The sequence below is a fragment of the Morus notabilis genome, unplaced genomic scaffold (assembly GCF_000414095.1).
Source record: "Morus notabilis unplaced genomic scaffold, ASM41409v2 Scaffold201, whole genome shotgun sequence".
NCBI lineage: Eukaryota > Viridiplantae > Streptophyta > Magnoliopsida > Rosales > Moraceae > Morus > Morus notabilis.
The window spans coordinates 422270-439830 of NW_010357101.1; the positions used below are offsets into that span (position 1 = coordinate 422270).

General features: G+C 33.3%; 1 protein-coding gene across 4 annotated transcripts; it reads right to left on the reverse strand.

Annotated features, from left to right (window-relative positions):
- Positions 1 to 770: 770 nt before the first annotated feature.
- LOC21402636 (protein TPR2) lies at positions 771 to 10606 on the reverse strand. Of its 4 annotated transcripts, none has more exons than XM_024165514.1 (25): positions 9715 to 10606; positions 8794 to 8973; positions 8418 to 8531; positions 8169 to 8327; positions 7798 to 7975; positions 7562 to 7688; positions 7363 to 7472; positions 7053 to 7188; positions 6863 to 6972; positions 6581 to 6650; positions 6411 to 6484; positions 6235 to 6330; positions 6052 to 6147; positions 5791 to 5918; positions 5149 to 5383; positions 4890 to 5057; positions 4609 to 4716; positions 4386 to 4532; positions 3930 to 4040; positions 3642 to 3824; positions 3378 to 3506; positions 2975 to 3070; positions 1993 to 2178; positions 1439 to 1611; positions 771 to 1261 (listed from the first exon to the last, which is right to left on the reverse strand). In XM_024165514.1, the coding sequence occupies exons 1-25, from the start codon at positions 9792 to 9794 to the stop codon at positions 1051 to 1053; spliced, it is 3405 nt and encodes a 1134-aa protein (XP_024021282.1). In that variant the 5' UTR covers positions 9795 to 10606; the 3' UTR covers positions 771 to 1050. The 4 variants fall into 4 exon arrangements, with proteins under 4 accessions (XP_024021282.1, XP_024021267.1, XP_024021276.1 ...); XM_024165499.1 differs by having other exon boundaries at positions 7792 to 7975; XM_024165508.1 differs by having other exon boundaries at positions 771 to 1264; positions 9715 to 10605.
- Between the last annotated feature and the right edge of the window lie 6955 nt (positions 10607 to 17561).

Genomic DNA, 17561 nt, shown 5'->3' on the forward strand with positions numbered 1-17561 from the left:
AAAGAGCCAAGTAACGCCGTTTAAGTCAATTGTTTGAACTGTGACGTCTCAAAAACAAGAGAAAACGACAGAAGCATTCAAAACGACGATAAACTGGAAAACATACTTCCAGAAAAACGACAACTCTAAGACAATAAGTGGAAACGACTTAAAACATTATGGAAAAAACAAAGAATTAAAAACGGCAATAGAAAACGACAGAACGAGTAAATAAAAGGACAACAACCAAGACAACAATACATGAATCGCGATTCTAAAACGTGCATAACCTGAAAAACGACAAAGTAGAAGATAACAACAAAATTGTAAAACGACGATAACTAAGTAATAGTAACTTCAAACTGAAGCTACAACTCGAAGAGAAGAGCAAAAAAAGACAGCCACCCAAAAAAAAATAAAAAATAAAAAATCCAAGAACGGTAACTAATAAGCAAAACGACAACGCTATGATAAATGAAAAACATAAAAATAAAAATAATAAAAAAAAAGTGCAACACCATGGAAAACAAGTATGACATTCCAAAAACGACAATTTCAAAGGGACGATAAAGAAGACCTTCGTGGTTTGTCAGTTTGTCTTTCCATATTACTTCATCGAAATGAGCGCAAACTCCAACGTTTCACGAATCAATAGTCATTATACAGATGAACGAGGTATGTCATATTAGAGCGTGATTCTTTTTTCTTTTTTTTTTTCTTAAAAGGGAAATAATCTAGTTAACAAGTTATAGTAATAGAGATATAGAAACTGTAATGAATTAACAGACTGATTCCAAAACCATGATGAAAACATATACGTGACTAGGTATAAAGAGAGAAACACTAAAATACTGTGGGAAGGCAAATTGGCCTCTCAAGGTGTCTTCCAATATATTCCGACCACAAGCTAATTTGAAAAAATTAGCTCAAAGACGAAAAGATTTACAACGAATGCAACACGGCCTAACGTATTTAAAAAACAAAAAAGAAGAGGAGCTAGCTAACATTTATAAAACCACGACTCTGTACTCCTCAGGTCAGAACCTACTTGTCCGTGACCATCAATCATCATCACCTTGAAGGATGTTCTGATGCTTGACCGCTCAAGGAGGGGTTTGAGGAATTTGATGGAAGTGGCCCATTATCTTGAGATGGTGTTCCACCCCACTTAAGCTCAATGTCGGATGGCTCGACCACGTGTACCGTGCCATCGGTCATGCCAAGTGCGATCTGGTTAGGATCGGACGGATGAGCCGCTACGACCATAGGATAAACTGGGTTGCTGCTGCACAAGAGTGTTCATCAACTAATGTCACGACAGAGACGATGACTACATGTTCATATAGCAGGAAAAAAAATGAAAAAGACAATCTCATGCTTACCTGAGAGCAGCTGATGGCAAAAACAAAAAAAAACAAAACAAAACAAAAACAAAAAAACAAAAAGATTCTATGCTTACCTGAGAGCACCTGATGGCATGTAAGCAGAAGGAGCTATTCGACATCTGAGTCTTATGTTATCTGCGTCGAGAACGCCAATTGCGCCATCGCAAAACGCAACGTATACCATTAATCCGTCACAAGAATATATTGCACTTGAGATGGGAGCAGCAAGTGCATCTTTTGGATACCACTACAACAAATTTAAAATCCAAAATTTATTTATTTATTTTTTTTAAGTAATGACTATCAAAAGCTGTACTTCTACATTGTTATGACTTGAGAACATGAAATCTTTCTTGTAACGATACAATTTTTATAAGAAGCGTAATCTGAGCTGTGCATGAAGTTTGAGGAACACATTCGTGTCCCTTACCAATTCTCTGCTATGATTACGTCGTAGAATAACAATTTCAACTCATACACACAAATCTACTGTCAGCAATAAAAGACGCCAACAATAATTGGAAAATAAATCCTTTTTCCACGTACCTTGTTAGATATTCAGAAAAAAAAAAAAAAAAAAAAAAGAGCACCCATGAGTGTGACAGAAGTGCTTAAGTAGATAACTTACCGAGCGTAAGCATTCAAGCTTGCCATCATACACGCCAATCTGGCTTTCATGGGTAACCAACAGATGCGTTTGATCATTGTGAAACTGAACTTTAGTTTCTCCAGACAACGGAGACTGCCAACCAACTGGTGCTTGTATGAATCTCGTCTTCTTTTTCTCCCATCCGTCTATGCTCCACATGCATAACTATAATGATCGAAATAAAAACCACAGACTAAAACTTGGAAAGCCAGAAGGCAAGTAAATTCAGTTGAAATCTGAGGTAATAACAATTCTTCCAAGGATAAAAATTTTGCTGAAAAGCTCTTTTTTTCCAAAGCATGATTCAACATAATTACAATCCAACTCAAACCATAAATCTTTTGAAACTTAAAACATTTGAATTGGGATCACAAGGGACAACAACCACAACAACAACAAATACAAGACTTAATCCCAAATTAATTTTGGTTGGCTATATAGATTTCTCGTTTCCAGTCTGCTCTATTAAACACGAGACCCTCTTGAAGCCTTAGATCTTGAAAGTCGTGTCTAACTACGTCAGCCCAAGTAATTCTTGGTCTACCCCTCGCTCTCCTAGTACTAGGTATTTGGATGTTCTCCCAAGCACGAATAGGTGCATCTAACGATCTACGTTGTACGTGCCCGTACCACCTCAGATGGTTTTCCCGCACCTTATCTTCTATTGGTGCTACACCTACTTTACTACGAATAACTTCATTCCGTATGCAATCCATCCTCATATGACCACTCATCTAAGGGAAAGGAACATTTAAATTAAATAAAATAAATAGTTAAATTCGAGGACTTTGTGGTGAAAAGAACAGAAATCCATATACTATGAAAACTAAACAGAATAAACATTTCTGCTTTAACTTCATCCAGAAGAACAACTGCATTGCTCTTGAGGATGGCCAATGGCTCCTTTACTCGTGGTCATTGTGGATATTATGTTTAATTATAAATTCAATGAGCCACTAACCTGAGCATCAGCGCCCGAAGAAACCAGCACATTAAGAGTTTGAGAAAATGCAAGACCTGTAATCCGAGTCTGATGGCCTTTAAGTTTCGTTTTGACCTGTCAAATCTCCCAAGATCAGTTTTCACAGGATAATCAGAAACCATTTGATGCACGCTTAACTGATTAGAACACGTCTAACAGATTAAGTTAGAACTTGGATGTGTAAATATTACTCGTACAGACAAATTTGCTGATTATCGACTAACTTCAAAGCCATACCACAATGGCATTAAACACACATTTATGAGGTCAAACTATAATCTTAAGGGTCCACCTGCAAGTTTTAAAAAGTAAAAGGAACCCGGTAGCCTCACTCCAATGAAATACACATACAAAATATACGATACCAAAAGAGATGCTTTACCTCATCAACCCTAACATTATATATTTGAATAGTCGAATCCTCCATGCCAATGGCAACTATATTATTATCTTGGGGATGAAATGCCAAAAATGTCGCCGCAGGAGGTGGAGGCATAAATGTTGTCATGACCTGAAAAGGTAGCCAGTTTTAGTCATACAACTCATTCATGGAAATTGAGCCAATTATAGGTAGGCGTCAATTTGATTAGAAAAGTTGGTAACATTCAAGTTTTCACGAGAATAGATTCCAAACAAAATTTACAACCTTAAAGGTCATCATGTTGAACAACGAAACCTTCCCACCAGAGGCAGACATGACATAAGAATCATTTTTAGATAAAGCAATGCATGCAGCAGATTCCTCAGGTGGTTTACTGTCATTTATGTCATTGGTCATAAGCGTCCCATTGGGAGGCTGCCACAACTGTGGAGTGACATAAGCCGTAGCCTGAGGGGAGAAACAAAAAAGGAAAGAGAGTTCGAAAGTTAATAGAAAGACCAAAAAGTTAAATAAGAAATGCATATTTGCATGTTATGAAAACGGACATCATACCTTTCCTGATGGATTCCTATCGCTACGGTGCCATTTCCATAGCTTGTGAACAGCATTAGCAGTTAGAGCCAACAAAGTAAGGCCATTATTAGTGTACATAAGTCTCACAACCTGAAATTCGGAATTGATACTTTCTCAGTTCTGGTATTATAGACTCATAAACACACAAGTAAGTTTTTCCAACTGCCTTCTCTAATGTGCATGCGCACGAAGATGTTCGTAATTAATGGAGACAAAATCAATTAACAAGGCCGCATTTTCACTAGGCCAAAAAATACACCATTCATCTCAACGACATAGATAAGTCAGCTTGGAGAAGGAGGAGGGAGGAAGGGAGAGAAAAAAGAGCTGAAAACGGAGGTAGAAACAGAATACATCTATTTCTCATACCTATGAAAGCTAATATTAGCAGCGCTTTCTCCTATATTAAGCAAAGTATACAACAATGATACCCACCTTAGCAGCAGTTCCAGAATCTGGCAATCGCAAAGGTTTTAGTAGAGATGGATCTCCAATATCAGGAATCTTCCAGCTCTTAATCTTGTCTATATCATCGGAGATCCGTGGTTTAACATCAACAAGCCTGCTATTTTCCACAGGACTCTGCAGTTACAACTAATATAAGATTGTGAACAAGCGTGAACTAACAATTTCATACATTTTAAGAAGCTGAACTTACAAGGCCACTGATAGACACAGCAGGCGGTATAATGTTCGAACGCTCTAGGGTAGGACCAACAGCAGAAGAAACATTCGCCACTGGGCCTAGTGCATTAACAATTAGTGGCTGCAACACAAACAAAAATGTTTTCAATAAAAGAATCCATTGGCAAATTCATGAAGAATTAAGGATCTGAACAGCGCCTTCATGCCATTTACTTAAGTAGGCTACATTATATTTCCATGCAAAGTTTGCAAACAACAACAAAAGTTGGTAAACAAATAGAGAACAGAAACTACCTTGGAATTAGTAGGCTCAGAAGGACCTCGATTCTTATCCATAGCCCTGCCCTCCAGCATCCTTATCAAGCGTATACCATCATTGTTGGCTAAAATCTTAATACCATTCTCATTAGTAGTGACTGCCAACAACGACCCTTCTTTGTTAAACCTTAGTCTAGGACTTGCCTGCAAATAGGAAAATAGACGACACTCATTGAACATCCAACTCTTCCTACTCACGTACTTTTAGCAAAATGTGAAGGATAGAAGTGCTAACAGGTAAACCGCCATCTGCATCAACAGCTGTTAACATAGTGGTACTGTCCATATCCCAGAACTTAATTTGAAATTCATCGCCAGCAGCTAAGAATCGGTTTCTTGTTGTGTCAAACTGGACAACACCTAAAGATCTCTTCCTGAAACCAGAATATGTACGTTTGATAGCTCCTTCACTTTCATTCCACTCTACAAGATGAGATTCACCCTCCTTGCTTGTTCCACATGAGAAAAGCCTGCCAGTAAAAGAATACATAGTTTTATGAAAATTTTCTTTTCATCATTAATTTGGATATAAATGTAAGTTTGCGAACACATTTCAATATAAATTAAAAATTTATCCATCTCCATTATACATATCTATGTCATTCAAGAGAGTACGAATTTCATATCTAACTAGGAAATCGAAAATAGACCATATTAAATGGCAATAACTTAAAAGGAATGAGAAGGTTGTGAAAAAAATTGCATTCTTAGTTGGACAAAATCAACGTCATAAGTGGAGAAAGAGTTCAAACTAGGAACATAATCTATTCAGCTTTATGCATCATATAAAAGATTCCTAGAATAAATAAAATGAAATACAAGAATGTGTTAAATAAAGCATCTCCCCTTTATCTTCTCTAGAATAGGTAACCTTTACCTGGTTCCATCTGCGCTATACGCCATCATGGTGCACCAAAGTCCAGGAGCATCATAGTCCACTCTTGATCCCAAGCAATCATAAAGCCAGGCTTTAATCTTCCCATCAATAGCAGTAGAAAAAATAAACTGTGTACGTAGTGTAATTGAGATCTAAAGTCAGAAGCTAACTTTTGTTTTAAGATATCAGATGGCTGTACTCCAATGAAAAGCCAACTTATTAAAGTGTTCAAAAGCTTATAACCAGATCCATATAAGATACCTGGATATTTTCTTTGTAATGAGGACAAACAGAATATACTGGAGCCTCATGACCTTCAAATGTATAGAGTCTGCGTCCAGCTACAGCATCCCATACCTGTTGTACAGCAACTTTAGAAAGCCCCCAGATTTATAAAATAAAAATAAAAAAAGACCCAGTTGAGGGTTGCAACCAATGAAATACCTTAATAAGCTTATCATCTCCGCATGTAATGACGCAAAGTTGCTTGTTAGGATGAGCAAATGCAATATCATTAACACCACCCACATGAGCATCAATCTAAAAGATGAGACACCGAGTCAATCACCAATACTTACTACTACCAACAAATATCGTATTTTCAAAGGCATGAGATTTACCTCCATATGTTGCCTCATTTCCCCAGTTGGATTGTAAGTATAAAGCTGAACAATGTGCTTTGAAAATGCAACACCTGATCAATGCAAACGCAATAAGGGCACAACACAACCAATATTATCCAACAATAATACATTGAAAAATTTTGGCCTAGACTACAATATTTACATACCAAGCATGAGCCCATCTGGCCCCCAAACACACCGATTCACCGATATTGCAGCATCATTCAACAAAGCCGACTGTTAGCAGAGCCAAGACGAAAGTAAATCAGAACATGCCAGTATCACAATATAACAATGAAGGGAGCCTACGTTCACCAGGACTAGGACTGACCGGGTTTGAAGGTATGGAATAGGGCTAGCACATATAGTATCTCATAATTTAGTTTATCCAAAAACATTTCGATATAAAACTTTGTAATGTTTCAAGAAAAACAGAAAACAAGTGGTACCTGCAATGGCATCGAAGCAGCTTGTATGTCCCAAACCTTGAAAAGTTTATGAACCAACCTCTCCCGCGACCCAACTTCCCAAAGGCTAATCTCACCAACATTTGTGCCAACTGAAAAGAAAAAATAAAAAGCTCAACAAACAATTTCACAAAATAAACTCCTTGGGGGAATCATACTCACGCTCACAAACCTAGGAGTATAGTTTGTTGTTGTGGATGAAAATCCATGCTCATAACATTAGATCCTTGACTAAGAGTCCGCAAAACAGTTTTGGGAATGTCGTCTTGTGAATAGGCATTCGAATGCATTACAGCAGAAAATGATACCTATAAAAACCAACAGTGAGTGTATTTCCTCCATTTGTTTCTTGTATTTCTCTTTTTTCTTTAGCTGGGAAGCGCACATTCAACCAAAATGATTACCATGACATACTTGCAATAGATACTAGGCATGATAATTAAACTTGGACTTAGAAAATACATAAATGTTCTCTTCCTCACCTCCTCCGATGGGCCAGTGCGAATACGCTTTATCAAGTGCTCCGAATCAGCTGACTGATAATCCATCCCTGTAACACCTGTAGGAGTCCTTGGATGTTTCAAGAATGCAGCTGCATACATAGAATATGAAGAAGGTTCCATAAGATTCAAACTAAGTCAGTAAAAGCCCGCATTCAAACTTAGTTATAGAAATTTTTACCTGTACTAGAAGGCTGGACTAGACCCGGAGGGGCTGCTGCCACAGCAGGGGGAGGCAAAGATGGATTTGTGGTCGACATCCAACCAGCAATAGCACTGGGAGATGGGGAGACAACGGGCTGAAAGGGCTGCACAGCATAAAGAATTATTGCACGTATTATGAGAGCATTGCAAGTCATTTTTTAGTCCGAGAGACAGAGAAAGAGAGAGATTGAAGGAATGCAGCCTTACACTTACACCATGGGCACCAATAGGAGGAAATGCACCAGCCTTGGGAATTGGCCCCACAAGGGGGTTGTTTGTAGGAGGAGGACGGGATCCATTAGCAGTTGGATTGCAAGAATGATCCGTAAAAAGTGTTTTTATATCGGGGTTTGGACGAGGATTCTTGCAGAGTTGATGCTGCCAATTTAAACTGAAACGATCAAACAGCTAAGTGAACTTCAACGAAACAGGGCAAACCAACATCAGGTAAATAGTACAAACTGAGACAATTCTGTTGGCAAAAGAGGATGACAAAAAAAAAAAAGTGTAGAAAAATGTAAAAGAGGCAGAGTTGAACATGAATGAATATAGAGGGCAATAAATATCCCAAAATTACGAATCACCTCTGGTTTATTAACGTCCTTAGACGTGAACTTTTGAAGGCTGGGAATGCAAGCTTATCGCGAAATAAGGGGTTTGCTTCAATTAGCTTCTTAAGTTCTATAAGCATGATATTTCGAGCTGATTTCGTGTCTCCATACTTTGAAAGCTGTTCATTTTGCCTGGTTATATGATAAGACAGCAAAAATAAATAAAAACCAAAGAGCAGATCATCACAACTAACCCATGGAGAACTTGCATTATGTATATACCTAAAGTTATCAAGTGTAAGCAACTGTGTAATCTCCTTGAAAAGATCCTCATTGAAAGATGAAAAAACCTTGAGATCTTTCACAAGAATCTCAACGGCTTTGGCCCTGTCCTGCCTGATAGCGACGAAGAAAAAAATTGTATTAATAGATGTCAAAAGGATGGGCAAATAACACATATATATTCAACGACACTTGGCTACTGGAAACCAACATAACTCAGATCCCGTTCTTGAACTCAGCAAAATAACTTAAAGCATTCAATTTTGAGTTCTGAAATGCCTTCAAATCAACAGTTGTTACAGGACTTGCATACGGTCAGAAATCTTAAAAGTAAAATGTCTGTCAGGATGCCAAGAATCATAATTTCAAATCTCACCTATCAAGAGCTTCCAAATACTTCTGTTTCCTAATTTCAAAGAAAATCTTCATTGAGTACCGATTGTCTTCAACCTTCGTGAATCCACATAAATAGCGCTCAACTTCATCCCACTCTCCAGCCTGGACTTGATCCTCAAAATGTTTCATATTGAAGAAGAAACCGGACTCTTGCTCTAACCTAAGTTCCAGAATTAAGAAGACACAGCATTAAAAATCTGTTCAGCCTCCATTTTGTTTCTCATGAGGGCAAGAAAAAACATAGAACCAACATAATATATGACAAGCAAATGCAAATTTCTTATCACTCTTATTTGCTGAGTTGGCTGCAAATTTGCTTTATGATGCTAAATAAATTGTAAGACAAAGGCTACACAAACATTCCTGGAATAAAGATAAAATTTAAGAAAACTTTACTCTCAAGAAACCATTTAAGCTAGCACACAAATCCAAACCAAGTCTAGTAAAATTATCATTTTGCTCGTTTTAAAAAAAAAAAAAAAAACCCTTAAAGCAACCCTGTCAATTACTAAAAACCATCAGCTTTAAAAACAAATTCAAAGTTTTTTTATAATCATTTTCTTCCCAAAGTTTCGCACAACTTCAATGAGCTGAATTCGCAGCAAATTTGTTTTAGAATTCTAAATAAGTGCAAAGAAAATGCTACAAAAGAGTAAAGACAATTCCCGACATGAAGGTAAGATTTTCTCTTCTTTTTCTATTCGGATCCATGAAGAGAAAACTATACAAATTCGGACCAATTCTGGTAAATTTATTATATTGCTCATTATGGAAATGGGACCAAAAAAAAAAAGACGAAACAAATCCTTCTAAGTGCTAATAATCATTATTTATAAAACAAAAGAAGTTTATTACAATCATTTCTTCCCAAACAAAACAACCACAAGAAGAACAAACTTACTTATGAACCGTTTCCTTGAACTTCTCCTCGTCCAAGAACTGTAAGATCAGGAATACCAATTCCCTACTTAACGAAGACATTGTCCCCGGTACTAATAATCGCTCCAGTGCAAAAGATCCTTTTTTCAAATTCACCAAAATCAAATCCAAATGCGACTTCTCTAAAACACTTCCTCGGACCAAAAAGGAAAAAACTTCGTCAGAATGTGCCAAAAATTCAGTATCCAAGAACAATTTCCTCTTGCCTCTCTTTTCGTACAAAATTTATGCGTCAAAGCTTCACTATGAAATATGAATCGCAAAAAGTCGAGCTTGAGGAGCAAAAACGATGGGATTCAAGACAGCAAATTTAGGGCTTTCAGATTCAACAACTCGAATTCACAGAGCATGGAATGAATCTAATCTCCTTCTCCTTCCTTCCTCCGAGATCGAAAACACACACGAATCAATAATATTATTCCTCACAATCACAGAGCACCGGAGGAGGACGAGAAAATGCGCATTTCTAGGGTTAGGGTTTTTCCGAACCGAACTGAACCTCTTCTTCTCTTTATTCCTTTTCTCACTTTTTTCTCTCTTTTTTGCTTCTCTCTCTCTCTCTCTCTCTCTCTCTCTCTGTCTCGCAGCAAACTCTGTGCACCAACAACAACCCTCCACTCTCTCTCTCTCTCTCTCTCTCTCTCTCTCTCTCTCTGTATCGTTTTATACTTTTTTCTCTCTCTACATGACAAAGACAAAAGGTTCTGCTGTTGCCTGTTTCTGCTTTTCCTTCCCCTCTATTATTATATATATCTGTATATATATATATTTCTGTCCTTACATACACAGATATATATAGGTGTATATATATGTATATACTGTATCTGCCTTCATAACTCTTCCTAACTTTGAGCTTTCTCTTTCCTTTTCTATCCCTATATATAAATATAGGAAAATAATAATAATAATAATAATATAAATTATTATTATTATGTACTTTCTCTGTCTTTCTCTCTCTACCTGATTTTCTCGCACTACTGTAGACTTGACTACCCATCCTCGTCCTTGAGACTCTGTAACAAAACAAAACCCTAGACTACTGGAAACGGCTACCCTGTGGTAACCTCCATTTTCACTCCATGGACTCGTCCTCTTATTGGCCAGATAACTATCGTGTCGGGAGGAAAAAATGTATTATTCTTTGCCGCCTCAAAATAAATTGACAACATGTGTCAAAAAAGATGTATTATTCTTTGCCCCCTCAAAATAAAAATAATTCATTTGTGAATTTAGAACGTGATAGTATTTTGAATTAGACCCAACTACTTTGTAATATAGTTTTGGTTCATAATATTTGAATTATAATTCAATATTTTCTTTTATAAAAAATTAAAACAAAAATTTCATTTATAAAAATTTGAAAGAAAATATGTCTTTTAGATTGTGTTCATTTACATAACTCAAATTATGACTTGAGTTCTGTATGTAAAAGAAAAATATTGTATGAGATAAAATATTGTAGCAATATAATTTGAGTCATGATTTGAGTTATGAAATAAACAATGTCTTAGTATTATATAAAAATATTCTATTATTTTAAATAGAAAAAATTCTATCAGTAATATAATGTCTTTGCATATTAAATTATAATTATTCATTTATTATTGACTTTTAAATTGTAACTGTACTTTTATCAAAATATATCAATTTAAATAAATTAAAAACACAAAGGATAAAATTAAATACAAAAAACGATATTGATTTCACGTTGATTTTTTAGTCACTTCTAAACAAAATTTTTTTATTTTAATGTGACGACGATTTAAAATTATAGTTTAAAGTTCTTTTTATATATTGGAACGTGAATTTTATATTGAGATTCATATATGTCTTAAAAAATGTCTAATAAAACACATTATCTTCACACCATAAATAGATATAAAAGCACGTAAAAATCAATCAAAAAGTATTTTACATTTTTAAATAACTTAAATAATATGATTGGTTAAACCATAATTAAATAAAAATTTAAGTCCTTCACACCGTGAATTATTCTATATTCATGAAAAGAAAATGATAAGAGTTGTATATTTAGTGGCACTGGCACACATTTTAGATTATGAACATTAACTTGTCTTTTTGTCACGAGAGAATATATGATTGTGTTTGGAGTTGTTTTTGTTTTTCACATTTTTTGAGAAAAAAAAAATAAAAACGGGAGAGAAATGACGTTTGGCACAATTAAAAATAAAAAATGAAAATGAAAATGATTTTTTAGTTTAGTGTAAAATGGGAGAGAAATATTAAACGATTTTTAGTCATTTTTCATTTTTTATTTATGTTTTCTCCTCTCTCGAGCAAAGAATTTTTTTATACTGAAAACAATCTCTAGATAAAACTACCAAAGGCATTTTTAGAAATGATTTCTGTCCGAGATTAAAAACGTTTTCATTTCTATTTTCATACAAAAAATAAAATCATTTTAGAATGAATTCCAAACGCACCTTATAGTTTTTTTAGATTTAAACTGCCACTAAGCTTTACAAATAAATTACTAAATATAGAAACAAAAAACTTCAACAGAATATCCACTAGTTACATATTTATACCGCCTCTATTGCTGCCGAAAGTCTTAAAAAATCTTTAAAATATTTCTTTATGGAATATTACAGATTAATTAATTGGTAATAACTTTTCTTTTAAAGGGAAATTTCATTTATACTAATTAAAGTAATATAATGTGAATGAGCTTGCAGTATAAGGCATAACTCTAAACTGAGATCGGTTCTTCCGATACAAATCTAATTACGCTCAATAGATAATATATATGCTAGAGGCTCGAAACCAAAAAATATCTTGATACACTAAAAATGAGCTCACATAAAGTTTTTTTTTTTTTTTTTTTTACTAAAATCCTACAATTGATAGAAATTTTCGATTGATTGAATTTAGCAAACATGCCACTACATAGACTTCATATTAGAGAACAAAACAAAGACTCAAAAGGTGGGAATATGGCCTTTATTATTACAATGAAGGGTCGGTAAAATAATGAAAATATGCTAAATCTAAACAATAAAAGTATCATTATTTTTATTTGACATGCACAAAACTTAAAACAAAAGGATAAAATCCAAATGACAACGATGAAAACTCTGGCGACGAGTCGGCCACCGTTGAGATATGCGAGGAACCTACAAAATTACTGGCAAACAAAGGAAATTTGAAAAGAAAATAGGCCTCTGACGCAAGAGAACCACAAGTTGCCACCCGCCTCCACTAATTAGGGAGGGTGCCGCACGGATCTGTGCCACATAGACCAAAGTCCTCAAAGAGAAAATAACTCTGAACACCAACATGCTGACAGCCCACAGTGAGAGATGACGCCTCTCCACCATCTCCTCATGACAAACAACAAATTTGTCTGGGCTTCCGGGATACAGGCTCCCAGATGCGGCCAAAAATAGTAGGCAAGCGCATCGAAACCCTCCCTCCAAGCATTGTTGCTCCTTTCAAAATGTGAGCACGTCGAATAATCCCCCAGAGCAACTCTCTTCATATCGCTTGGGCACCCTCTCATAGAGCTGAAAGCTTGGAGACCAGCCCATATGCGGCGCCAGACTTAAATGGTAATGGTTATAGCTTTTCTAGTCAAAAACTTAATTTTACCTCTAAATATATAGAATTTTCTGGTAAGTTGGAGAGAGGAAAAAAAATATAGGCCGTTTGATTCATATACTAAAACTTAAATTATTAATTTTATTATAGTGTTATCCTCTCATAAAAATTTAAATTTTAAATATCATAATTAAGAATCATCATTTAAATATATATTCCAAACGAGTCCTATACTAACCGATCGAATTCTAAACATCAATCTATTAATTTTTAAAAATTGAATGTAATTCTATTGTAGTGTGATTTCATAATTGAAAATTACGTCATATTCAACATTTGTTTTTTCTTTGTCACCTTTTTAAATAAATATAAATAATAGACGTTAGGAAAAATGTCACGCTTGAGTACTTTCACCGGCCATTTTTGGAATTTGACAAATAATATGAATAACGAGCGTAAGGACGCCCTAACGGTAACATTACTCATGCGGCTGACAAATTTTTAACATAATTGAGCAGAATTCAGAGAGAGTAATTTTTTTTATAATAAAAGAAAAAAAAAGAGAGAAAAGAAATGAGAGAGAGTTTCATGGGAAATTGAGCCCTGTTAGGTCAGTAGTCAGTTCAGCACTTGTGGACCATTTATTTTCCTATTTCTTGCCATCTACTTATTTATTCCTGTTACAGAAGGAAAAAGAATGAATAAATAAAAATCACATACATGATAACTTTTTAATTAAAAATATTATTGATTATTACGAACTATGGTTGACGGTAGTGTATTAAAATTGGTATCTAATGGTGTAGTAAGAGCTAATAATTTTTCATTTTTTTAAAAAAAGAGCTAACAATTTTGGGCTTGTTATATATATATATCATTCTATATGTGTCGTTATTTTTATAAACAACATTACAATTGAATTAGACCAAGTAGGATTGAGAAAGACACCTTTGACAGAAATCAGCTACAAATAGTTATTGCTACATGTAAGTAATAAATAAATGAATAGGACCCAAGTATAGAAATCATATTAGTTTGGATTTATTTGTCAATTCTTTGTGATACATTCATGTTGAGAGTAGGCATGAGTAAAATGACGAGTTTGGGTCATGACAATTTTCTTCATTCCCCATCTCATTAGATCATCTCCAACAATATTATAATAGATATGTTAATTACCAATTAAAAAAGAAAAAGTTATGGGACGTTTGTTTCATATATTAATCATTGATTCTGAATTATGATTCATGGTTTTTTACAGTATTTTCTCTCATAAAAAATACACATAAAATGAAAATAATTCTGAAGTATGAATCTGAATACATAAACCAAACGTTTTCTTAATTTTCTAGAGATTGGAATCTAGATCAAATTATTGACCTTTAAGGTAGACATTAATTTAATTATACGTGTCCATTTATACGCAATCGATGTGTTTTTGCTTCAATTGTCAATATCAAAGATAGATATTGAAGTTGTAATTTGTAAACAGTTTGATAGGCTGTTAAACGTTTATTCATAGTAGATATTAAATTAATTAATTAGTTGCTTTAGTCAAGTTCCAAATTTCAATATCTAATATAGTACAATGATTTGGCATACGTTCTATTTAAAGATGACAGCATTTTTTTTTTCTTTGGAAACTTGAATACGACTGGGGAAAAAAAATCTTAGATGGCACGATATCAAATTTGTTTGGTGCTTTCCAACTGAAGATTTTAGACGTTTATTAGTTTAAAATTAAGAAGATTCTTCGTGAAATATATATTATTTGCTTGACTAGTATTATTTACGTTTGAGAGGGACGTTTTTACAATATCCAATCCAATAGGTCTTGTGTGCGTCATCATCAAGCAAATAAAAAAACAAAGAAAAAAAACTTTATGGTAAGCATTGTTTACGGTCCTGTTTAATAACGTTTTAAAAATGATTTTATTTTTAATACAAAAGTAAAAAATGAAAATTATTTTGAGAATTATTATGCGACTGATTTTAAAATTACATTTGGTTGATTTTTTAAGAGATTATTTTGAGTATAATAAAAAAGTGAAATCGTATTTGGTTATAATTATTAATTAATATATTATAACATTGTTGATAAGTACTAGAAAATGAAAACAGAAAAGAGAAAAAAACTTTCAAACATTTTCTAATTCATTCATAAAAACTATTCTCATAATTTTTTATTTTTTTCAATTTGTTTTCAAAATATTTGCTAAACAAATACGATTTGAAGACTTTTTTCATTTTCGTGTCTCAAAAGGTGTGTAAAAACATTTTTAAAAACAAGTAAAAATCAATTCTAAACGCACTCAATACTTTTTATTTTTGTTTTTCTTTTTTTTAAGAAGCATTAACAATACTTTATTTAGCTCTAAACTAAAGTTCTTATTCTTTTTTGGAAATAATGCGCATATATTATTCAAGTCAAATCGGTTAAAACCACTTTGTTTAAAAAATGTAAATAATTTTAACTGAAAAAATTATTTTTACTAAAAAAGGGATTTTTTTAATAGTTGATTCAATAAAAAAAATATACAAAACATATAAATTATGATATAAATTTAGTAATTGAAAAATAAAAATTTATTAATAATCTATTTTTATTAAGACCATTAGAGAGAGTTTTTTTTTTTTTAAAGAACAGATTTTTTAGTAGATATTTAGTTTATATATTCAAAATCATAATACAAAATTATTTTTATTTTATATGATTTTTTATGAGATAAAATTATTATAAATAATTATAAATAATGATTTAAAATTAAGAATGAATATAAAAAAAAAAGAAAAAAAAAAGGGAGAATTTGAAAATTCAGAAGGGCAACGTTGTCATAGAGTCATATCCAAGCAAAAGGTTCGATTCCCAAGAGACCACGTCATCCTACCTCGTACAGAGATTTACGTCCCTCCACTTTTACTTAATTACAAATATTTTAATACAGCGGGACCCACAGACAAGTACCCACTTACTTTTGTTTGCTTAAAAAATAAAAATATATTTAAAAAAAAAATAGAAGACACAGATGACGACTTTTTACAATAAAGTGTTTTTTAGTTATTCGAGGAATTTAATCAAAAGATTATGTATATCTATCCATCAAAATCAAACAAGTCATAGTCTTGGAGGTAGTGGGAAATAGCTGTCTGAGTAAAAGAGAAGTGATAAGTAGCCTTGCTTATCATCTCCTCTTATTCCTGTTTCCACTTTTTCTGACACACACACACACCATCCATAATTCTCGTTTTAATTTTTAAATATCTAAAAACTGAATTGTAAAAAAAAAAAAAAAAAAATCTAAAAACTGTTGGGCATTTCTTGCCTATATTTACTCATACATTTCTGATTTGTACCACTTTTTTTTGTTTTTTTTTTTTGGGTTGAAGAATATTTGGTTCACAAATTTCAAAACACCTTTTTATATTATGACCATTTTAAGTTAGGGATTTACTTTTTCCTAGGGAGTTATGTTATCTACTTGCCATGCCCACGTATCACTATCACTAACGCACAAAAATATATTTTTTCCGAATCATATTCTTGTCAACCAATTTTTTTTTTTCATTCCTTAAAAAATATATTAATAAGTAAATACTTATTAAAGGTATATATTTACGCCTCGTTCATTTCACTGATTTGAGTTTTGTTATAGTAAAAAGTTCTAAAAACAGTCACATCTAATTTTTTTATTATAATAAAAAGCTTTTACATAAAGTCACATCTTAACTCGAATCAACGAACTAAACAAGCCCTTATTGAATTTCAAATCATATTGAAATCAAATAGATAACAAGTACAATTTAATACAAAATTAGATTAGAAGAGTATTATTATGAACTTGTTCTCTTTGCGGATTTGAGTTTTTAATTCAAGCTGAGATGTTATATTTTCTGAGAGCTTTTAACTGTAGCAGAAAAAATTAAATGTGACATTTTTTAAGAGATTTTAATTGTAAAAACTTAGGACTGAAAACTCGAATCGGTTAAATAAACGAAGATTATATTTTAAAAATTTTAAGATTATTTTTATTTGCTTTTCATTAAAAATAAGAATATTAATTGCTTATCGTTATTAAGGCGTGTGAATTATGGCTTAAAGACTTACCTGAGTCCTTATTATATATTATTATTATTATTGTCATTTAAATAAAGACTTACATTTGCCCACCATATATGGCCCCACATGGACAGGGTTCCTTGTAGTTGCCTTCATACCTTTTTGATTAATAATAACGTCACAATCATATTTTC

Coding starts and splice junctions, on each gene's coding strand:
- LOC21402636 (XM_024165492.1), bottom strand. CDS start 9,794: ATGTCTTCGTTAAGTAGGGAATTGGTATTCCTGATCTTACAGTTCTTG. Junction 7,689..7,791: donor TTGGTGCCCATGGTGTAAGT/GTAAGGCTGCAT, acceptor TATGCTGTGCAG/CCCTTTCAGCCCGTTGTCTC. Junction 4,533..4,608: donor CTGTGTCTATCAGTGGCCTT/GTAAGTTCAGCT, acceptor TTGTAACTGCAG/AGTCCTGTGGAAAATAGCAG.